The sequence below is a fragment of the Oncorhynchus masou genome, chromosome 5 (assembly GCF_036934945.1).
Source record: "Oncorhynchus masou masou isolate Uvic2021 chromosome 5, UVic_Omas_1.1, whole genome shotgun sequence".
Lineage (NCBI taxonomy): Eukaryota > Metazoa > Chordata > Actinopteri > Salmoniformes > Salmonidae > Oncorhynchus > Oncorhynchus masou.
The window spans coordinates 44,654,972-44,679,190 of record NC_088216.1 but is presented as its reverse complement, the minus strand read 5'-3'; the positions used below and the strand labels follow the sequence as shown (position 1 = coordinate 44,679,190).

The 24,219-nt window shown below is 40.7% G+C and overlaps 2 protein-coding genes across 2 annotated transcripts; both read right to left on the bottom strand.

The window, feature by feature from the left end:
* Window positions 1-237: 237 nt before the first annotated feature.
* On the bottom strand, window positions 238-4,169 carry LOC135526841 (uncharacterized). Its single transcript, XM_064955516.1, has 6 exons — window positions 3,934-4,169; window positions 2,507-2,866; window positions 1,922-2,014; window positions 1,665-1,751; window positions 1,175-1,208; window positions 238-801 (listed from the first exon to the last, which is right to left on the bottom strand). Exons 1-6 carry the CDS (start codon window positions 4,064-4,066, stop codon window positions 783-785), a joined length of 726 nt encoding a protein of 241 aa, XP_064811588.1. The 5' UTR covers window positions 4,067-4,169; the 3' UTR covers window positions 238-782.
* Window positions 4,170-11,632: 7,463 nt separating this feature from the next.
* gnrh2 (gonadotropin-releasing hormone 2) lies at window positions 11,633-12,540 on the bottom strand. The gene is made up of 3 exons (XM_064955508.1): window positions 12,403-12,540; window positions 12,169-12,252; window positions 11,633-11,671 (listed from the first exon to the last, which is right to left on the bottom strand). The coding sequence occupies exons 1-3, from the start codon at window positions 12,538-12,540 to the stop codon at window positions 11,633-11,635; spliced, it is 261 nt and encodes an 86-aa protein (XP_064811580.1).
* Window positions 12,541-24,219: the final 11,679 nt, after the last annotated feature.

Sequence of the window (24,219 nt, the reverse complement as noted above, 5' to 3'; positions counted from 1 at the left end):
CTCAACAGTTAAACAAGGAAATACCACACACACACACACACACACACACACACACACACACACACACACACACACACACACACACACACACACACACACACACACACACACACACACACACACACACACACACACACACACACACACACACACACACACACACACACACACACACACACACACACACGTCGCTCTGGTCCCTATGATAAGATGGCAGTAAATGGACCTGAAGTAATGAATGATAAAAAAAACGATTTAATTCATCAACACATGATGCACACAGACAATAATCACATTAGGCTACTGAACCAGAATACAATGATTCATATTGCTTTGACTCTATTGAAATTACAATTTTGCCAAATATCAATAGGCAAACCACGGTATTGTTATTCCAGATGGGCAATGCATGGCAAACACAAAACAATAGATATACAGTATGCACCTATTTACAAGTAATGTATTTTATTTATTTATTAAAAGCTGCATTTGTGGTATACTAGCACATGAGAGTAATAGCAGTTCATAAAACATGTCTTCTGTTAAATACATCCACTTAATTAGAAAACCATAGCCAGAGGCATTAACATTGTGGACAGCATCCTAAGAGTTTCCTTTTAGACAGTTGCATTTTCAGGTAAGTTCATTGCTGCAATGAACAAAGAATAGAAAAGTGACATGCTAATAAAACTGTGTTCAGATTCAGTCGAATTGGATTCCTGGAAGGAGAGCCAAGGACACATACAGCACTGTCTCAGAGTCTGCAGTGCGGGCTCTCTGTCTTACTTCATTGGTCTTTTCCTGTGAGGCAGATACAAAACAGACAAACAGTCAAAGAGAGTCAACTACACAGAGATGAATACAGGGACAAAGATTGTCTCAATTATAGAGAAAGTCAGATCGATCACACAACATTTAAGATTAGAAGCGTGACCAGGACCTGTATTCACAAAACGTCTCAGAGTATAGGATCAGGTCCCCGCTGTCCATGTAATCGTACTCACTGTGATCTAAAAGGCAAAACTGATCCTACTCTGACGCTTTATGAATACAGGCTCAGATCAAAGAGTCAAAGAGTAAGTCACAGAAATCGATACAGAAGCAGGTAGAGATATTTTATTGTGTTGTGAGAAAAGGGGAGAGGAGGAGAAGATAAACATCACATGGAACTTACTTGGCAAACTGATGTCGACACTTTTTGGGTAGTCCTGCAACACACACACAATTAATTCAAAACGGCATACTAACAGTCATAAACATGAATATATTACTGTCTCCCCCTTTCAACCCCATAGGAGCAGCAGGTATACTGATATCCCACACAGAATACATAAATTACAATGTTGTTGCTTACTCCCAAAATAATGCACTTTATTGTCTTTCCCTTGTTAAACGTTAAATGTTGCAGGTTAAAATGTTGTTTGACCATGGTCAGGGTTCATTTATAATTTGATATCCACGTAACTCGAGTTTTCCCGCAAATATTCCATTGGCATCAATATACAGTTTACACGAGAGTTAAGCACGTACATCTCAAGTAAGGATTAAGCCCTGCGTGAGCAGTGTCTTTGACAATTGACAATCCGAATTACAAACAGCACTGGAGTTGGGTGCTTCTGCTATGTTGCTTTACCGGCAGGTAAGCAAGGCGAAAAGATACTCACGGCTGAAGTAGTACAGTGTGTAGATCAAAGCCACAGACAGGGTGAGGAGTACTCCGACCAACGGCCACAGAACTTTGTAGCCACAGCCTGGAACCCAATACAACACACTGTTACAGTGTTTTAGCAGCTTGTAACACAACATACAACCAGTTGTAACATAACTAGACATACAAAAAAGTAACCTGTAACACATTCAACTTGTTACGCAGCCAACAAACAACTTATTAGACAGACTTCTTAAAAGTTATGAACCTCACCTTCTGGGGTTTGATAGTTCCTTTTGGTGCAGCGGCTGGTTGGGATTCCTGGGGGCTTGGGCTTCGTGACAGGGGTTAATGTTGGACGAGTTTCTGGTGGGACACAAAAATAGACAGACAAACGTACGAGACACACCGTGAGAGAAAAAAAATAAACAAAACATAATGGATAGAGATTTGGATAGATGAAGAAGCTTAAGGATGACAACTCAAAATACAGGTCTGCAACTGGTCGCAAGGGAAACTTCTAATTGCTTTTATTTTCTATAACAAGGCTGAATTCCGCACTGACGTTCTGACTTCACAATATTTGGTAATGAATTCCAACCCAGCTCTGAAGGGACACAACGCGAAATCTGAATCAAAGGTTGAACTGTTTCGGAAGAACATGGAAAATCAGGAAACTGCTGTGTTCCCGGGTCATTCTAATTATAATATGGCAGATGTGCGTTCCACAGGCGTGTAACTCGTTCTAGGAGGGAAATGTAGGAATTCTGGATTCATTCACGAAATCTTCTCATCTCTAATCAGTCATATGAACAATGGGAAGCGTCAGTGCCGTGCAGAGTAATGGCTTCCTCTCACCTCTGGGTCTGAGAAGAACTCCTGGCCTCCACAACTCGTTCTCTTTCTGGTTCTGGAGCATACAAGAGTACAACCCTGCGTCCTCTGCCTTTATTTTAATGATGCGCAGTGTGAAAACCACCTTGCTCCCCGTGTCCCTTTTACTGGCCTTGAACCCGTGTTCATCCACCCCGGGTCCGTAGGTGACCCGCTCAGCATTGTTGATGCTGAGAAGGAACTGGAAGCCGGAGTTGTTGTGGTGTGTGCGGAACCAAAAGACTGTCTGGCAGGAGCGGCTGGAACACTCACAGCTGACGACCTCTGTGTTGTTGATTAGTGGATACTGGACGAAGTTGGACTCGGTTGGTGTCAGGCTGTACACTGGAAAAGGAGAAGTGAATGGGGGTTGAGTTTGGCTGGACAAACTGTCGCCACATCAAAGAAGACCAACAATACTGATGAAATAAGGTCCTATTTTCATTTGTGCATATTGGACAGAGATCACAATGATAAGAAGACGTGACGGATGTCCATAACAGTGGTATGCTCTTACATCATTTTTACCTGACAATTTTTTTTTTTACTAGATTGAAACATTATTTGCTTGTGCTTCACTGTAAATTAATGATTGCGCTTTCAACAGTGTTATTGAAACCTGTTTATTTACGACAGGTACATTTGACCAGAAATACATCAAGCGAGACAGAATGAGATAAAGGGTCGAGATTGTTCCATTTAAAATGAAGCAAACAAACCTGAAGCGGTGGAGGGATAGACACAAACACTGTGTTCAAACCAATCATTTTGCAAGAATGGAAGTGTTAAATTATGGCACCTTGGAACCATGACATGTAGCAACACAACAGAAAGGTTTAGACGAGAGACTTATCTATAACAGGTGACTTTCTGAGGCAAACGTTGCGAGAGACAATGCTGAACTGTTTCGCTTCGCTTCTTTACATGCAATGCTTCACAGAAATATGTATACATATCTTAACTTCAGAGCTCTCCTTTGGATTTAAGAAAAGCTATTGGTTGTCATTGAATGTCAGTCATGTTTTGGAGATGTGACAATTATTGAAGGTCTGTTCATTTTTGGCTCCGGCCTATTGTTTTTCGTCGACGTTTATCAGATCATCACTAAAACAACGTATCACTCAAATCACCAAACATATTTTACAGGACTTCATGCAAAGAAAACACTGGGGCCTCATCCACACTCCTTTAACACTTAACATTTCCTGGTGTCAAACCTTCTTGCAAACATACACAAGTCTAGACAGAAATAACAACCTTCGCCAAAATGGAATGAGAAGTAAATAACAACAGCGCATACACTTGTCATTCTGACTCTCACTAGTTGTCAAGGTAGGCCTCACGCTGTTCCTGAGACCTCAACAGAAAATAACTTGTTGACCGTGAGGTAGAGAGAATATTGGGGTCCTTACCTGTTTTCCACAAGCACACCGTTGTCCATACCAGTGCCAACGGGGTCATCTTGAGTGGTCGTGTGTTTATGATGCGTGTCGTCTCAAGGGTTAGCTGAGGGTCGGCAAACTGCTTTCTTTTCCCTTTCTGCATCTGTCTGAGAACAGGGGAGCAACTGAACTAACATGGCCAAGTGTCGCCTGGGTAACACCCCTACGTGACAACACACAGCCACGCACCAGGCCTATCAGAGAGTGAGACACACACACACATACTTCGAATGAAGAGAGGAGATGAAGTTCAATGTATATCTAATGGCAACATGTCAGAAGTTCTCCACATATAAGACACTTCATATCCTCTTGTCGATTGCTCAAAAGGCTTTGTCTGTATATGTCACAGTATCATACACTATTATCAATAGTGTATGATACAGTCATGTAAAATCAAATTTTCAAAAACACATAAACCTTTGAAGTTTGTATACATTAACACTTTTTACTCCTAATTCAAAATGTTTCTTGCGGTATGCTGTAGAAGTGCCCAGACACTTTCTAAATAATTTCACTTGGTTTTAAGAAACTTACCTCACCAGTTACAACCCTCATCAGGAATATACTGCTATTACTTTGCAGTAAAGGGGATGCTACACAAAGATGTATCTACTCAGAATAAAGTAACGCTCATGGACCAACAAAGTGAACAATTCCATAATATCAACAATTACTTTTCCCAACCGATGGACATCTAGAACCATAGGCAGAAATTTCAGTCAGGGTCTGTAACAATAGTGCTGGTCTACACTATTTTTGTACTACGGTGCCTTTGGAAAATATTCAGACCCCTTGACTTTTCCCACACTTTGTAAGGTTACAGCCTTATTTAAAAAAAACAATTTTTTAAGTTTATTTATTCCCCTCAAACTACACACAATACCCCATAATGACAAAACAATAGGTGCTCATTTTTTTTTAAATGAACGTAAATATCACATTTACATAAGTATTCAGACCCTTTACTTTGTTGAAGCACCGTTGGCAGCGATTACAGCCTCGAGTCTTCTTGGGTAGGACGCTACAAGCTTGGCACACCTGTATTTGGGGAGTTTCTCCTATTCTTCTCTGCAGATCCTCTCAAGCTCTGTTAGGTTGCATGGGGAGCGTTGCTGCACAGCTATTTTCAGGTCTCTCCAGATATGTTAGATAGGGTTCAAGTCTGGGCTCTGGCTGGGCCACTCAAGGACATTCAGAGACTTGTCCGAAAGCCACTCCTGCGTTGTCTTGGCTGTGTGCTTAGGGTCATTGTCCTGTTGGAAGGTGGACCTTCGACCATATCTGAGATCCTGAGCAGGCTTCATCAAGGATCTCTCTGTACTTTTGCTCCGTTCATCTTTGCCTTCGATCCTGACTAGTCTTCCAGTCCCTGCCGCTGAAAAACAACCCCACAGCATGACGCTGCCACCACAATTCTTCACTGTAGGGATTGTGCCAGTTTCTTCCAGACGTGACCCTTGGCATTCAAGCCAAAGAGCCAGAGAATCTTGTTTCTCATGGTCTGGGAGTCTTTAGGTGCCTTTTGGCAAACTCCAAGCGGTCTGTAATGTGCCTTTTACTGAGGAGTGGCTTCTGTCTGGCCTCTCTACCATAAAGGCCTGATTGGTAGAGTGCTGCAGAGATGGTTGTCCTTCTGGAAGGTTCTCCCATCTCCACAGAGGAACTCTAGAGCTCTGTCAGCGTGACCATCGGGTGCTTGGTCACCTCCCTGACCAAGGTCTTTCTCCACCGATTGCTCAGTTTGGCCAGGCAGCCAGCTCTAGGAAGAGTCTTGGTGGTTCCAAACTTCTTCCACTTAAGAATGACAGAGGTCACTGTGTTCTTGGGGAACTTCAATGCTGCAGACATTTTTGGTACCCTTTCCCAGATCTGTGCCATGGCACAATCCTGTCTCGGAGCTCTTCAGAGAATTCCTTCGACCTCATGGCTTAGCTTTTGCTCTGGCATGCACTGTTAACTGTGTGACCTTATATAGACAGGTTTGTGCCTTTCCAAATCATGTTCAATCAATTTACCACAGGTGAACTCCAATCAAGTTGTTGAAACATGTCAAGGATAATCAGTGGAAACGGGATGCACATGAGCTCAATTTTGAGATTCATAGCAAAGGGTCTGAATACTTATGAAAATAAGGTATTTGTTTGTTATTTTTAATAAACTTGCCAATTTCTAAAAACGTGTTTTTGCTTTGTCATTATGGGGTATTGTGTGTAGATTGTTGAGGAAAATGTTTAATTGAATATAGTTTAGCATAAGGCTGTAACGTAACAAAATGTGGAAAAAGTCAAGGGGTCTGAATACTTTCCGAATGCACTGTATATGGAATTGTTTTATACCAACACATTTAAAACGAAGGCCAAGCTTTTCTGGTGTGACTAGTTTGCACAATTACCAAGTCTCACCTCTCCTAACCTCTCTGCCCAGGTGTGTGACCTAGCCCAGCTGCAGCCGCACTGAGTACTGGAGCACGGCTGCAGATCAAGCTACCTTAACTCCAGTTCATGTCAAAGAAATACAAAACCAACCAAAAATGAAGCTCAATGAGTACTTCTGTAATTGATAAATCTGATAAATACCTGAAAATGTCTGAGTCTTGACAATTTCAACAAAGCATGAACCTTACCACTGTGAGATGTGAAGCAGCATTGAGGTCACCTTTCCTGCAATAAAGGTTAAGTTATAAGTAGCCTATTTTTCATATTAAAATATTCTATTTCACAGCAAATATTGTAACTCACATTTACTTGTTCACAACCTTACAGCAAGATTTTCAATGTTGTGGATACGTTTTTAATTGTGGTTCTCATGAACAAATCTATTTAACACCACTCACTTACAACCCACATGTGATCATGCTTTCGTGTTTTGTTCACGTACATTATCTTATATCCTCTTTATGCCTGCCTTTATATGGGCACCCTGAGAGACGCACACAGCACACCAACTAAGGGATACAATTCAATAGAATGTGGAACGGTCTGCAAAATTGGTTCATTTTCTATTTCCACAAGATTTCCATTCGGTAAGAACATTACATCAGATACAGTGAGTTCCAAAAGCATTTGGGACAGTGATATTCCATTTGTTGTTTTGGCTCTGTACTCCAGCACTTTGGATTTGAAATTATATATGCAATGGCTATGAAGTTAAAGTGCAGACTGGCAGCTTTAATTCGAGGGTATTTCTTATCCATACCGGGCGAACCGTTTAGAAATTACAGTACTTTTGTACACAGACCCCTAAAATGGGGGGGGGGGCTAATAGGTATTGGGGCAAATTCCCTTATATGTATATTAAAGTAGTCAAAAGTGAAGTACTTATTTAGTCCCATATTCACAGCACGCAATGACTACATCAAGCTTGACGTTTGTTTTGGTTGTGTTTCAGATTATTTTTTCCTCAAAAGAAATGAATGGTAAATAATGTAGTGTCATTTTGGAGTCACTTTTCTTGTAAATAAGAATGTTTCTAAACACTTCTACATCAATGTGGATGCTACCATGATTACGGATAGTCCTGAATGAATAATGATGAGTGAGAAAGTTAGACGCACAAAGATCCTAACCCCAAGATATGCTAACCTCTCACCATTACAATAACAGGGGAGATGAGCTATGCATAGTCACTTCACCCCCACCTTCATGTACAAATTACCTCAACTAACCTGTATCCCCGCACACTGACTCGGTACCCCCTGTATATAGCCTCGTTATTCTTATTGTGTTACTTTTTATTATTACTTTTTATTTTAGTCTACTTGGTAAATCATTTCTTAACTCTTCTTGAACTGCACTGTTGGTTAAGGGTTTGTAAGTAAGCATTTCTACAAAGTCTACACTTGTTGTATTCGGCGCATGTGACAAATAAAGTTTGGTTTGAATAGCATGTCTTGAGGGTATGATATTTGTGCGTGTTGAGGGAATGATATAAACTTTCTCTCTGATCAGGACTATCGGTAATCATGGTAGCATCCACGTTCATGTAGAATTGTTCAGAAACATATTCTATTCTTATTTACAACAAAAGTGACTCCAAGATGACGCAATACATTATTTACCATTCATTTCTATTGGGCACAAAATAATCTGAAACACAACCAAAACAAACAGCAAATACATTCATCAAGTTTGTAGAGTCACAGACTTGATGTAATCATTGCGTGCTAGGAATATTGGACCAAAAACTAAACTTATAGCCTACTTTAATACACATAAGTGAATTTGTCCCAATATTTTTGGTCCCCTAAAATGGGGGGGACTTTGCACAAAAAGTGCTGCAATTCACAGACGTTCACCCGATATGGATGAAAATACCCTCAAATTAAAGCTGACCGTCTGCACTTTAACCTCATAGTCATTTGCATAATTTCAAATCCAAAATGCTGGAATACAGAGCCAAAACAACAACAAATGTGTCACAGTCCCGATACTTCTGGAGCTCACTGTATATATAGCAGGGTGATGGAGATATACAGTTGGGGTCATGCAAAGTTACCCCGTACTACAATACAGTAAAAAAAAGTGCTTAAAAGTCCATGTAACTGAACATTTCAGAAATGCTTTTCATAAATTCGGTTATTATTATATAATTGCTAATGAACTTGACATTTAACGTCATCCTGCCAGAGAGTTTGTCATAAAGGGAAAGTTATGAAAAAATGTGACAGCAATCCATGCTTTGGTCTATTTACCAGGCCAGTGTTTCCAAATGCTTAATCTAATGCAAGTCAATAATATTGATTAGCATTTTACATTCTTCATGACCAAGTAACTTAAGTGAAGTGTGAAAAATGCTCATATCGGTACCATTGACTTACATTGGATTTGTGCCACAAATGCTAAAAGGTTAGCATTTCAAAACAGTCAGGTCAGGTAAACAAAACCAAAGCATGGATTGCTGTCATACCCTTTCCAAGGACTGTTTACAGAGTAACAAAATACATTTGGTAATTTGGGTGAACCCTCCCTTTAACAATGTACCTTGCTGCAGTAAAGCAAAAGCATTCTGAAATTGTAAGCTGTTAATGCCTAACTAAAACTGTATGGCTATGGAGCTTGGTTTTTTAGAGTGTGTGTGTGTGGGGGGGTATAGGGGGAGAAACAAGGCCTAGGTGGGGGTCGTATAGGAGGAGGATGTGGGCACGGCACAGCTCTACGGGGGTCGAGGGTTTGAGAGAGACAAGGAACCAAACCACAGGATTCTTTGAAAACAGGAGATCTCAGAGGGCTTCAGAGCATCTCTACGCACCTCAGAACAGTCAAGCCTTTGTTGGGCTCTGGAGTCGCAAAGCTGAAATGGAGAAATATTTAGTCTCATGTCTGTTTAGGAACACAGTGTAGGAGATCTAAGAATGTTCAAGCATTATTTCCCATCTGTATGTGTGTATTATTGTTTGCAAAAAAAGTAATTAAAACATGGAACATCGCAATCTTGATAACAATGATCCAATTGACATTGTTCAAATATACACCAGATGTAACTGCTGTATATAAACTGTCATTAATTCTACAATAAACCATAGCAAGCCAAGTGTCCTCATTTTTACCACTTGCACCTGTTTGACCCAACACAGACACATTGCATTTTCTGCAGAACATTGTTCCAAAGATCCTCACTCTCTTCGAAACGAGATCTACCGCTATGTAGATCGAGATATCAGGCAACCTCTACATTCAATCAGAGATACATTTGTTTTTATTTCCTCCTACAGCTAATGTTATTACACTGAGAGTAACACAGTCCTACAGCATTGTAGCTAACTAATAGTAAAGTCATTTCAGCCCTAATTCCTAAGAACCTGATATATTTTATAGCCAACATAACAGATATGCATTCTAATTTACAATCTAGAAAAGTAGATTTGTTGAAGACCACATGTGTGCTTGCTCATTTTAGTATTTTTCATGGCAGTGACAGACTCCAAGATTGCAGAGTTGGATTGATCGACTGCTGCCCCCCTGTGGCAAATCTTGGCCCAAGCATAGAAGAGGTAAGATCTTTTTCTTTTTCTTTTTAACAAAAAGCACTCTTCTTTTCTCTCATGAGATTGAAGGCCAGCATCCCGGTGTCACCTCTTCACTGTTGACGTTGAGACTGGTGTTTTGCGGGTACTATTTAATGAAGCTGCCAGTTGAGGACTTGTGAGGCGTCTGTTTCTCAAACTAGACACTCTAATGTACTTGACCTCTTGCTCAGTTGTGCACGGGGCCTCCCACCCCTCTTTCTAGTCTGATAAGAGCCCGTTTGAGCTGTTCTATGAAGGGAGTAGTACACAGCGTTGTACGAGATCTTTAGTTTCTTGGCATTTTCTCGCATGGAATAGCCTTCATTTCTCAGAACAAGAATAGACTGACGAGTTTCAGAAGAAAGTTCTTTGTTTCTGGCCATTTTGAGCCTATAATCGAACCCACAAATGCTGATGCTCCAGATACTCAACTGGTCTAAGGAAGGCCAGTTTAATTGCTTCTTTAATCAGAACAACAGTTTTCAGCGGTGCTAATATAATTGCAAAAGGGTTTCCTAATGATCAATTAGCCTTTTAAAATGATAAACTTGGATTAGCTAACATAACGTGCCTTTGGACCTAGCTATTGGAGTAGGTACAAGGCTAAGTGCAAAACGACATTCAAGTTGGAAAGACGATTGTTTAACGACATAAATGGGTCCTCTAGGATAGCTGTTAGCTAAAGTTGACCTTAACATGGGCTACAGTGCCTTATTCGACATTTAACAGTTAGTGAACTAACCTTAGCTCCCTAATTTGAGAATGCCCTTGCCTTGGCTAAAGACATTAGCATTGCCACCTAGCTTTTTAGCTACGAACTGTAATTTCACATTCTTATTGAACTCACTTTCAATCTGTGAAACATTGGTATTATTAGTGTTTATACAGAACCCACGTTATGAGCAGAAATAATGTTATTTTCAGTATCTGACTCCACTAGCAGCGGAGAACATACTTTGCTCTTCCATCTTTGTTCCTATCTGAGCAGCGCATGTGCATTGCATAGATAACTAAAAATATGTTGCAGAATGGTCCTTGTTGTCTGGGTTCCTTGGGATGTCCCAACTCTGACTTTACCCCATTGAAGTTGATATTTAAAATGGTGAAGGTAAATGACCACCATACAAATATTCCTCCCTTAGTGGTCTTATCTTTGTGGACAGACTTTGAGCGGAGTAAACCTTCTCGCTTTGCCTCTTCTTCTCTGCTTTTTGAGATCTTATTTACTCTCTGTAAAGTTAGAATTTGGTACTCAATGTGCATTTAATAACTGAGAACATGTTTGTTTTTCTTTTTGTTTGTATTTTCAAATCATGTTTTCAAAAAAGATAACGTTGCTCTCATCATATGTCTCTTGACCTATTCTTTCGTTGAAACAAATCAATTAAAGAGAGGACAATGATGAAGACATTAATAAACAAAATAGATACTTTATTAAAGGAAATGGCATGTGCATGATGTTACATCTGTAATTGATAGTCTACAGCAGCAAAAAGGGGACAGAAGGAGAATGCAATGGTAAAGAGTGATGCTATATGGTTATCAAAGTGGATAAACCACAAAATTGGACCAAATCACATGAGATTAGAATAGAGGTCATGAAGGAAACAGACAGAGACAAGGAAGGATTTAAATCAGCCACGGTTGATAGGTTGTCTAAGGTTATTTTCGCTTCTGAAATTCTCTGGCCAGGGCATCCAACTGCAAAGAGAGTAACATGACATGAATTACAGGTACAGTATTTTTTTTGCCTTAATTTATTCCACATGTCAAAGTTATTTTACTTCCGGACCCCGTTCCCCCCACCATTTCCACCCCTGGATATGCAACATGCTTGTAACACCTGTAGACAAATAATAATACTACGCTCGATCACACACTAGTGGCCTTTCATTATTCACCCTGAATGAGGGACTGATTTAGACTTGGGACACCAGGGCTACATTCATCAGGGCACAACATTATGGAAATATCAGATAGAAATACATTATGTAGAACAAACATGCCTCTGACAGTGAAAAGGGCATCACATATGCAATGTTCCGCAACATTTGCCTATTCATCGACCATGTAGAAAAGAAAACGAGAAGTATTCCGACTCTCAGGCTCAGATTTGAGCTATCCCTGCCCTATATGATTGCCACCTGATACAGTATCATTACATGAATGTACTACTTTCGTCCCGCCACTGCACTCACAATAACGTTTTTAAGGATGTTCCTTCGCTGGGGTCTCAGGTAGCTGCATTCTCCTGCCTCACAGAGTTTAATCTCCTCTGAAATCTGAGACAGAGAGATAACAGCATGATGGTGACACAAATGACTACTGGGTGTTACCCAGACAGGTGCTAAAAACACCCGTCTTGACTCCTAATGAAAGGTGCTGTATGTAATATCCATTTGAGTCATTGAGATTGTAGTACTGTGACCCACCTCAGAGGTAGTAAATGAGTCAAGCTCCCTCTTGCCTCCAGGGTACCAGCCATGGGACCAGTGCTGGGAGGAAGACAGCTGGGCTCCCAGACACAGCAGCAGCCCCAGCACAAACACCAGTCTAGCCACACTCACCATCACTGGATCTGAGTGGAGAGGGATGGAGAGGTGTAAGGAGAGGGAAGTTGTAGGTGAAGACAGGATGCGACACTTGTCTGTGCAATAAGGCGTGCCTTTCACAAGGAAAGAAAGGGAGGGATAGGGGCAGGTTATACAATTAATACATCAGTAACGAGAGAAAGTGCGAGAGGCTGCTTTAACACTGGCTGCTCTATTCCCCTCAAAATTATCTAAACAAATTTGTCTTTTGAACAATCACATCTTTTTCCAATAATTGGGCAAAAGATCAGAATGAGGCTGTCTGTGTAAACGCAGCTCATGTGGCCTGTCCTACTACTGCTGGTAGTGACATTGGTGTCAGAAGTGTGATGGCGCCTTCTGATCGGCCAGACTTGCAAATCAGGGTATCCAAATGTTGGCGAAGAGGAACAATTGGACAGGCAAACAGCAACACGCAACGACAAGGCTTAAAGTTTAAAATGTGTTTTTCTTGTGCCACTCATATAATATTTATCCAGGGGTTGAAAATCTCCACAAACCCATTTTGCAGTGGGTTTTAAAGATTAGTTTTTCATAGGCAATTGTTGAGGTAATTTCTTCTCAAGATTCCACCAAGGCAGGATTGAAAATAAAGAATATGTGAACAGCGTAATATTTATTGTAAAAGGACGATAAATATCAAGGATTTTTTTTTACGTCGAATTATTCATAGACAGCATCAAACCCAAAGCAAATGCAATAATCCTATCCAAGATCTCACTTCATATCCATTGATACTCAAGAGCAAAAATCATAACACTCCTTACCTTAGACCCTTAGTTCGATAATCACTGTGGTATTTAATCGGTTGTCACTGTTGATGTCCCCCAGGTACGTCTGTGTCCACTGTTCACTTCTGCCTATTATTAACCTGTTGGTATACAGTGGCACGTCACTTTTCCTGAGCCGATAATGAGTGTTGTAGAGCTGGTCTCTTATGGCATCTCTGAAGCATCCTCTTCCTCCTCAATTTATGTCCCCACCCTCACGTCACTTGGCCCTGCCCATCGCTGACCCCTATGCTCCTTCCCCTCCCAGCGGTCAGCTGAGCGGTGTTTAGGGACGCATGGTGTGTCCGTAAGATCCGCTCAATTCCAATTATCATCGCCAAACAGTCCTGACCTCCCTCGGGATGTCTGTCCTCACTCTAATACCCCCATTTCACCCTCCCTCCCTGCCCCCTAACACCAAAAGCAACACATTTAGTGACGTAGGGTGAGTATTGGTTAAGTGGGACACAAGGCAAAGTGGGACACTTAAGCTTTGTAACGGATATCGTTGCATGTGTACAATAACATAACCAACGATCAATGCCTGTGTGTTAGAAATGATTAAAAAAAGGGTTCAGTGGGTATGATGTCGTCATTATGGCCGTGGCATCCCGTGTAATGACACATAATGGTTAGTAAAACGACATAAGGTTCTGAGGTGAATAATCAAACATTCAATTTCAAAAGCTTGCATAGCTGCATTTTACTTAGAAAAATATAAACTAACCAACATAAAAACTCCTAGCTAACTACTGTATACTCATAACCATTCAGGTATATGACAACAACAAAAAGTTTATTTTGCTGTATTTGACTCTGGTGACAATTAAGTTCATTTTATTTATAGTCTATACAATTACATATAGGCTACATCATATAACTATGATAAAGAATGATGATAATAAAAATAATAATAAATTACCATTCTTAATGTTCCACAAAAATACATAAAGAATTTTTTATTTATTTTTATTTTACCTTTATTTTACTAGGCAAGTCAGTTAAGAACAAATTCTTATGTTAGTATGAATAATTGAAGTTTATCACAAAAATATTGAAATTACTCATACATCCTCTAATTTATCCTTCTTCACAATAAAGAATTAAGTGTCCCACTTTGCCAATCAAGGTGTCCCAATTGGACAGTATCAACGTAAAAAATGTGGTCTCAGCGGTCTAATGTTGTAAATGACGATTGTAGCTGGAAACTGCGGATTTTTAAAGGAATATCTACATAGGCGTACAGAGGCCCATTATCAGCAACCATCACTCCTGTGTTCCAGTGGCACGTTGTGTTAGCTGATCCAAGTTTATAATTTTAAAAGCTGTTAGTAGCCCATGTGCCTATCCCTAACAATTTGGTCTGTTTTCACTTCTTAATTTTACCTACTGTTCTGACTTGGTGGTGCAGATGTAGCCTATAACCTGGTTTTGAGAAATGTAATTATTGAATATTGTAAGAGCTTTCATTGTATGCTTATATGCCCTCTTTATTTATCCTACGGTTCTGACTTGGTGTACAGGGAGAACACTGTAAGAACAGCCCATGTTCTGAATTCTGTCGCTGTACATTTCAAAAATGCTGAACAAACAGTTAGTTATATTGACTACGTTCGTCCTAGCTCGCTCATTAATGTCTTAATCGATAGCATTATATCTGCTTGTCGTCCCCGTTTGTACATCTCAATTGTCAGTAGAAACCACATTTGTTTAAGCAAGTCAGCCATATCAGCTATATATTTTTTAAAGGCAGTAAATGAGGCTGAATGAACTGTTTCGTTGCCAGACAAGGCTCCGCTAATAGCCAGGTGTAGCACGATTAAGGTTTTGGGACTGCTGTTGGGATTCTGCTGTTGGGACAGCTTTATATAGATCCTAACAGTTTGTAGGCACCGTTTGTCACTGGTATAGTGCAATTAATGTATTGTTTGGTGTTGTGTTGTGTAGTGGCTTTGCTGGCATGCATCCCACTTTTTTCTTTGTTTAGCCCCACCAAGATTGGTGTCATTTAACTAACAGTATGTGGGACCAGTCAACATCATCCCAGGGATCAGTGTTGGTCTGCAGTCCGGGGGTTGAGGATCACTGACCTAGGCCAAATCCCATTTCCTCTGCATTTGCCCATGCTTATTAAAGTGGTGCCGTGGCCCGTCACATGGCCTCCATCACACTGGAGTGACCGCCAGGACACGGTGACCATGGGGACACCAGACGAGCAAACACGAGCACGATCAAACATACCAGCCGCCACCATCACTCTCATTTCCGGTCTGACAGGCCTTTTTGCTTGGGGGAAGGGGTATCAATTGGAGAGTGGCTAATTTTCATGTTTAAAATGCACAGGGGGAGTTCCTATCAGGCAGTTGTTTGACAGTGTCGTCTCTCTGTTGACTTAGACAGAAATACTTTATCTGCTGACTGACACGGTGCTGACAGCACGAGGGGAGAGCAGGAAGCAGAAGGACATGATGACAGAGCACTGCATGAGTCACCGAGGAGACATCGCCTTGTCCGCCAAACCTTTCTGAGACGCACCAACGGAACCGGAGAACCTGGGCCCGTATTCACAATACATGTAGGATTAGGATGTAGTAGTAGGATGTATGATCAGTTGATCTTGGATCAGTTGAGCCTTTTAAACCATAATGAATAACAGCAGGGACCTGATCCTTATTACTCTAGGGGCGTCAAAACTCATTTTGTCCTGGGGGCCCGCAACGAGGTCTGGAGGGCTGCACAGAAAATTGGTTATATTTCCTCACCGGTGAAATTTGCAAAACAAATCTAAAATTTGGGGAAATGTTGATACTCATTGACTGTCTAGCTTTCATTTAGGTGATTATTAGCGAGCTGGACGCAGTCAAGGATCTCTATGAATGTAAGTCCACTATAATTTCTACAGTTTCCATTTGGTTTCAGTCATTTTAAAGTAGGGTATAATGAGTTTGTTTGTTTGCCCACCCGTGGGATAGACCATGGTTAGTTGGATTAGGTGTGTGCATAAAAGCCTACACACACAGTGCACTTCCAGGTCCAGATATCCATATCCTTGCATGAGTAGGCTCAATCAAGTTCTTATGACAAGCTGCATAATTTAGATCATGGATTATTTGGATATGGATTCAAATAGGGGTCTTCAACGTTTTCTTGCCCAGGCAAACCAGCGTCCCCCATCATGTATTTATTTTATATTATTTATTTAACCTTTATTTAACTAGGCAAGTCAGTAACATGTTTTTTCCCCCCCACATCTTCTCTCATCTGCTGAATAATAAATAACAAGGACAGGTAACCAACATTTTATATGGAATACACTTGGTTAATAGTTTTGCATTATTTTGACCTCCCCACATTATAACTGGAAGAAGTGTCAACTGTAACATAGCCTATTAGATAGAAAAGTAACTCCAAACGCGTTTGCTAATATTGTAGCTGCTGTTTAAACAAAGGTTAGCATTGTGTTGGCAAAAATGAATGTCCAAGTCAAGAAAGCTTGCCAGCAGCGAGCAGCACTTGTGACTGGTATTCGCAGGTGCTTTTTCAAAGCATATGTCAGATACTCCAGTGAGTGTAATTGGTTCCAATTAGTGTAATTACTCTATTAGGAGTTGAGAAATAAAGTTGACATTGTTAGAAAGAAGATATTCCCTTGTTGTTTATTCTGTTTTTGCTAGCAATATTCATAACATTGGATTATTATATATATATATATATATATATATATATATATATATATATATATACACACACACACACAGTTGAAGTCAAAAGTTTACCTACACCTTAGCCAAATACATTTAAACAGAGTTTTTCACAATTTCTGACATTTAATCCTAGTAAAAATTCCCTGTTTAAGGTAAGTTAGGATCACCACTTTATTTAAAGAAATGTGAAATGTCAGAATAATAGTAGAGAATGATTTATTTCAGCTTTTATTTCATTCATCACATTCCCAGTGGGTCAGACGTTTACATACAGTGGGGCAGAAAAGTATTTAGTCAGCCACTAATTGTGCAAGTTCTCCCACTTAAAAAGATGAGAGAGGCCTGTAATTTTCATCATAGGTACACTTCAACTATGACAGACAAAATTAGAATTTTTTTCTCCAGAAAATCACATTGTAGGATTTTTAATTAATTTATTTGCAAATTATGGTGGAAAATAAGTATTTGGTCAATAACAAAAGTTTCTCAATACTTTGTTATATACCCTTTGTTGGCAATGACAGATTCTCCACATTTGAAGCTGCACAAAGAACGGTAAATCGTAGTTAATATAGCCGACAGCTAACATTACATCATTTATAACTTTGCTCGTGGAGCATGTAGGTTAACCTAACGTTAAATCAATGAGCCTCCGAACAGTCAGTCAGTGCGGGAACGTGATCATTGCACCCAAGATTGAGGTACAACTGGCTAGTCAATTGGTATCCTAAATCCTGCCTGATGTTACTCCCGTTGCTAAAGCCATTGACATGCCTTAGCCTACTGTAACCCCACACAGAAAGGGGGTGTGTTAAGGTTGGGTGATTGTGTGCAAACCTACATCGCCCCATAGTGATCCTTGATAGTTGATCGCTATGGAGGGGGGGGGGGGGGGTCTTTCTCATGGCTACCCTTGTATTACCATGGAAATATAAAGTTTATTTGGAAAGTTGTAAATATATATATTTTTAAAAACATTCATGATTTGCGTAAATGTAATATACTAACTATTACTTTTGTTTAAAATATGAAATGGTATGACATTTGGTGAAAGAGCACATCATGACATGTTTAGGACTCGAAACTCAAAGTTTAGGACTGGAGACTTGTCGGTCTTGACTTGAGTGCCAAGACTTGAGACTTACTTGTGACTTGTAAAACAATGACTTGGTCCCACCTCTGATATATATACACACACACACAGTACCAGTCAAAAGTGATGGAGTGCTTGTTGGCTGCTTTTTATTCATGCTGTGGTCCAACTCATCCCAAACCATTTCAATTGGGTTGAGGTCGGGTGATTGTGAAGGCCAGGTCATCTGATGCAGCACTCCATCACTCTCCTTCTTGGTCAAATAGCCCTTACAAAGCCTGGAGGTGTGTTTTGGGGCATTGTCCTGTTGAAAAACAAATGATAGTCCAACTAAGCTCAAACCAGAAGGGATGGCGTATCGCTGCAGAATGCTGTGGTAGCCATGCTGGTTAAGTGTGCCTTGAATTCTAAATAAATCACTGACAGTGTCACCAGCAAAGCACCATCACACCTCCTCCTCCATGCTTCAGGAGTGGGAACCATACATGCAGAGATCATCCATTCACCTACTCTGCATCTCACAAAGCACGGCAGTTGGAATCAAAAATCTCAAATTTGGACCCATCAGACCAAAGGACAGATTTCCACCGGTCTAATGTCCATTGCTCATGTTTTTTGGCCCAAGCAAGTCTCTTCTTCTTATTGCTGTCCTTTGATGCAATTTGACCATGAAGGCCTGATTCATGCAGTCTCCTCTGAACACTGGATGTATCTGCTACTTGAACTCTGTGAAGCATTTATTTTGGCTGCAATCTGAGGTGCATTTCACTCTAATGAACTTATCCTCTGCAGCAGATGTAACTCTGGGTCTTCCTTTCCTGTGGCGGTCCTCATGAGAGCCAGTTTCGTCATAACACTTGATGGTTTTTACGACTGCACTTGGAGAAACTTTCAAAAGTTCTTGAAATTTTTCGGATTGACTGACCATGTCTTAAGACAACAAGGGTTACGGGTGAAAAATGACTATGTTTAACAGCAGAGAAACCCCCTAAATTATATTTTTTCAACTTGAAATTGGATTACTTTTCCTAGAGTGACCCCAACATTAGAAAAAAATGAAACCACTCGTTTGTTCATATTTCCATGAAAGCTGTACACCACCAGGGTATAAAGATTGTCTTAGGGTCATAGACCCGACAGTTATAAAATCATGCACACACCACAAAAACACAATGAGAAATTGAGATGATGTGTGCTACTGATTGAACTCAGCCAGCAGCTCCTGAAGAGGAAGATCACCATGGTTGGCACAGTTAGAAAGAACAAGCCTGAGTTCCCCCTTGCAATCCTCTCAACAAGGGGGAGTGAGGCATTCTCATCAAAGTTTGCCTTCATTCCCACCCCCACTCTAGTTTCTTACCTCCCAAAGATGAACAAGAATGTGGTCCTCCTGAGCTCACTGCACAAAACGGCTGAGACCAGTGATCGTGAGGACAGGAAGCCAGCCATCATCCTGGACTACAACCACAACAAAGGAGGCGTGGACAACCTGGACAAGGTGATTGGAACTTACAGCTGCAGGAGGATGACTGCCCGCTGGCCCCTGGTCATCTTCCATAACATCATTGATGTGTCCTCATACATTGCCTTCGTGATATGGAACAAGATCAACCCTACCTGAATGCCTGATGAGCGGAACAAGAGGAGGGTGTTCCTGGAGCAGCTGGGAAAGGCACTTGTAACTCAACACATTCAAAGAAGGGAGCGCCTCCCCCGTACAGCAGCCTCTGCAGCGCTTGTGAAAGCTGTTCAGGGGGCTGAATCTTGTCCTGATCCACCTGAGGCTGCAGCTGGTGCAGGCAAGAGGAGGATATGTCAATTCTGCCCCCCAAAGGACTGTAAAACAAATACTATGTGCTGCACATAGGCATACTTGCATACTGTCCAACATGTGCTAATTAGAGTTGATTGATTTATGTTCTTCACGTTTTGTTTTGTATCCATTGTCTTATTTTATTCTTATTTATTGTTGTTATACACCTTGTGGGTGGGGGCAATGGTTAAAAAAATAGGAGTTGACTACTATTTTGCAGTTGAATTCCTCATTGTACAGTTTAAAAACATATTATTTTGTCAAAAAAAGTTCAAGACTGTTATTGTTTCCCTTCAATAAAATGCATTCAAAACAACTTTCTGCACATTTTTGCCACTTTCTTAGGCTATACAAGTGCTATCTCTTGCAAACAAAAATCATGTTTACACCTATGCAGTACCTTTAGTAATAATAATGAGAATAATAAACATCTACTTTAGTAAAGGAAACAGTTATGACAGGTGTGTTGTAATAAAAACGAGTGGTGTCCACTGATTAGATGCAGTCTTTCTGCATTGTGAAGAGGGAAATCCCAGATATTCAAAGTTTGTGATGAATGACAGGTTGTTTCTTCATACAAAATATATTTGGGGTTTAAAATTTAATTTAGCTGATTTATTTTAGGCGTTTAGTGAAGGCGGGTCCTTTTTGACCCTTAGGACAAGGGGAGTATACAGAATGTTAAGACTACACAAAGGGTTAAAGTAATGATGGACGGCCGTTTCTCTTTGCTTATTTGAGTTGTTCTTGCCATATTATGGAATTGGTCTTTCACCAAATAGGGCTATCTTCTGTATACCACCCCTACCTTGTCGCAACACAACTGATTGGCTCAAAAGCATTGAGGAAATAAATTCCTTAAATTAACTTTTAACAAGGCACACCTGTTAATTGAAATGCATTCCAGGTGACTTCCTCATGAAGCTGTTTGAGAGAATGCCAAGAGTGTGCAAATCTGTCATCAAGGCAAAGGGTGGCTACTTTGAAGAAACTCAAATATAAAATATGTTGATTAGTTTAACACTTTTTTGGTTACTACATGACTCCATGTGTTATTTCATAGTTTTGATGCCTTCACCATTATTCTACAATGTATATAATTGTCAAAATAAAAACATTTGATAGAGTAGGTGTCCAAACTCTTAACAAGATATATATATATATATATATATATATATATATATATATATATATATATACATACATACAAATCGCAGACCTCCTGTCAAATACCCATGGATTCAAATATAAATGTTTCCAACACTGCCTTTACACACATTCCACCAACCCCCGCTGCAGTGTAATGTAATGAGACATGCAGCATGAATATTTGATAACTGCCAAAACACTCAACAGTGCATGACCTGGATGTGCATTTGGGAACACCACCATCAGTCAATCATCCAGAGTGTAATTAGTCTCAGAACAGGGTTGTGTTGTTGGGAGAAAACGATTGAAATGCCATTTAATGGGGAGATATTACCTATACTTGTCAAAACATATATTCACATTTTCTGTTGCAAAAGTTGTGCTATGGTGAAAAAAAAACAACAACATTTTGCTATGGTGTGCCCTACTGAAAAGAATGCAGGTTAGAGTACTTAGTTAAATTGAAGATGATAGTATTGGTGTTATATATATATATACAAACACGCACCCATGTGTGTGTGCTCAAAAAAATAAAGGGAACACTAAAATAACACATGCTAGATCTGAATGAATGAAATATGCTTATTAAATACTTTTTTCTTTACATAGTTGAATGTGCTGACAACAAAATCACACAAAAATTATCAATGGAAATCAAATTTATCAATCCATGGAGGTCTGGATTTGGAGTCACACTCAAAATTAAAGCGGAAAACCACACTTCAGGCTGATCCAACTTTGATGTAACGTCCTTAAAACAAGTCAAAATGAGGCTCAGTAGTGTGTGTGGCCTCCACGTGCCTGTATGACCTCCCTACAATGCCTGGGCATGCTCCTGATGAGGTGACAGATGGTCTCCTGAGGGATCTCCTCCCAGACCTGGACTAAAGCATCCGCCAACTCCTGGACAGTCTGTGGTGCAACGTGGCGTTGGTGGATGGAGCAAGACATGATGTCCCAGATGTGCTCAATTGGATTCAGGTCTGGGGAACGGGCAGGCCAGTCCATAGCATCAATGCCTTCCTCTTGCAGGAACTGCTGACACACTCCAGCCACATGGGGTCTAGCATTGTCTTGCATTATGAGGAACCCAGGGCCAACCGCAGCAGCATATGGTCTCACAAGGGGTCTGAAGATCTCATCACGGTACCTAATGGCAGTCAAGCTACCTCTGGCGAGCACATGGAAGGCTGTGCGGCCCCCAAAAGAAATGCCGCCTAACCGCCAAACTGGTCATGCTGGAGGATGTTCCAGGCAGCAGAACGTTCTCCACGGCGTCTTCAGGCTCTGTCACATCTGTCACGTGCTCAGTGTGAACCTGCTTTCATCTGTGAAGAGCACAGAGCACCAGTGGCGAATTTGCCAATCTTGGTGTTCTCTGGCAAATGCCAAACGTCCTGCACGGTGTTGGGCTGTAAGCACAACCCCCACCTATGAACGCTGGGCCCTCATTACCACCCTCATGGAGTCTGTTTCTGACCGTTTGAGCAGACACATGCACATTTGTGGCCTGCTGGAGGTCATTTTGCAGGGCTCTGGCAGTGCTCCTCCTTGCACTGGCGGAGGTAGCGGTCCTGCTGCTGGGTTGTTGCCCTCCTACGACCTCCTCCACGTCTCCTGATGTACTGGCTTGTCTCCTGGTAGCGCTTCCATGCTCTGGACACTACGCTGACAGACACAGCAAACCTTCTTCCCACAGCTCGCATTGATGTGCCATCCTGGATGAGCTGCACTACCTGAGCCACTTGTGTGGGTTGTAGACTCCGTCTCATGCTTCCACTAGAGTGAAAGCACCGCCAGCATTCAAAAGTGACCAAAACATCAGCAAGGAAGCATAGGAACTGAGAAGTGGTCTGTGGTCTCCACCTGCAGAACCACTCCTTTATTGGGGGTGTCTTGCTAATTGCCTATAATTTCCACCTGTTGTCTATTCCATTTGCACAACAGCATGTGAAATTTATTGTCAATCAGTGTTGCTTCCTACGTGGACAGTTTGATTTCACAGAAGTGTGATTGACTTGGAGTTACATTGTGTTGTTTAAGTGTTCCCTTTAATTTTTGAGCAGTAATATATATATATACTCAACTGTATGTATGTGTGTGTATGTATAATATATATATATATACATACATATATATATATATATATATACATACACACACATACATACAGTTGAAGTCGGAAGTTTACATGCACTATAGCCAAATACATTTAAACTCCGCTTTCATAATTCCTGACATTTAATCCTAGTAAAGATTCCCGGTCTTAAGTCAGTTAGAATCACCACTTTATTTTAAAGAATGTGACATGTCAGAATAATAGTAGAGAGAATTATTTATTTCAGCTTTTATTTATCACATTCCCAGTGGGTCAGAAGTTCACATACACTCAATTAGTATTTGGTAGCATTGCCTTCAAATTGCTTAACTTGGGTCAAATGGTAGCCTTCCACAAGCTTCCCAAAATAAATTGGGTGCATTTTGGCCCATTCCTCCTGACAGAGCTGGTGTAACTGAGTCAGGTTTGTAGGCCCTTTTTTAGTTCTGCCCAAAAATGTTTTATAGGATTGAGGTCAGGGCTTTGTGATGGCCACTCCAATACCTTGACTTTGTTGTCCTTAAGCCATTTTGCCACAACTTTGGAAGTATGCTTGGGGTCATTGTCCATTTGGAAGACCCATTTGCAACCAAGCTTTAACTTCCTGACTGATGTCTTGAGTTGCTTCAATATTTCCACATAATTTTTCTGCCTCATGATGCCATCTATTTTGTGAAGTGCACCAGTCCCTCCTGCAGCAAAGCACCTCCACAACATGACAGCTACCACCCCCGTGCTTCACTGTTGGGATGGTGTTCTTCGGCTTGCAAGCGCCCCCCTTTTTCCTCCGAACACAACGATGGTCATTATGGTCAAACAGTTCTATTTTTGTTTCATCAGACCAAAGGACATTTCTCCAAAAAGTACAATCTTTGTCCCCATGTGCAGTTGCAAACTGTAGTCTGGCTTTTTAATGGCGGTTTTGGAGCAGTGGCTTCTTCCTTGCTGAGTGACCTTTCAGGTTATGTTGATACAGGACTTTTTTTACTGTGGATATAGATACTTTTGTACCCGTTTCCTCCAGCATCTTC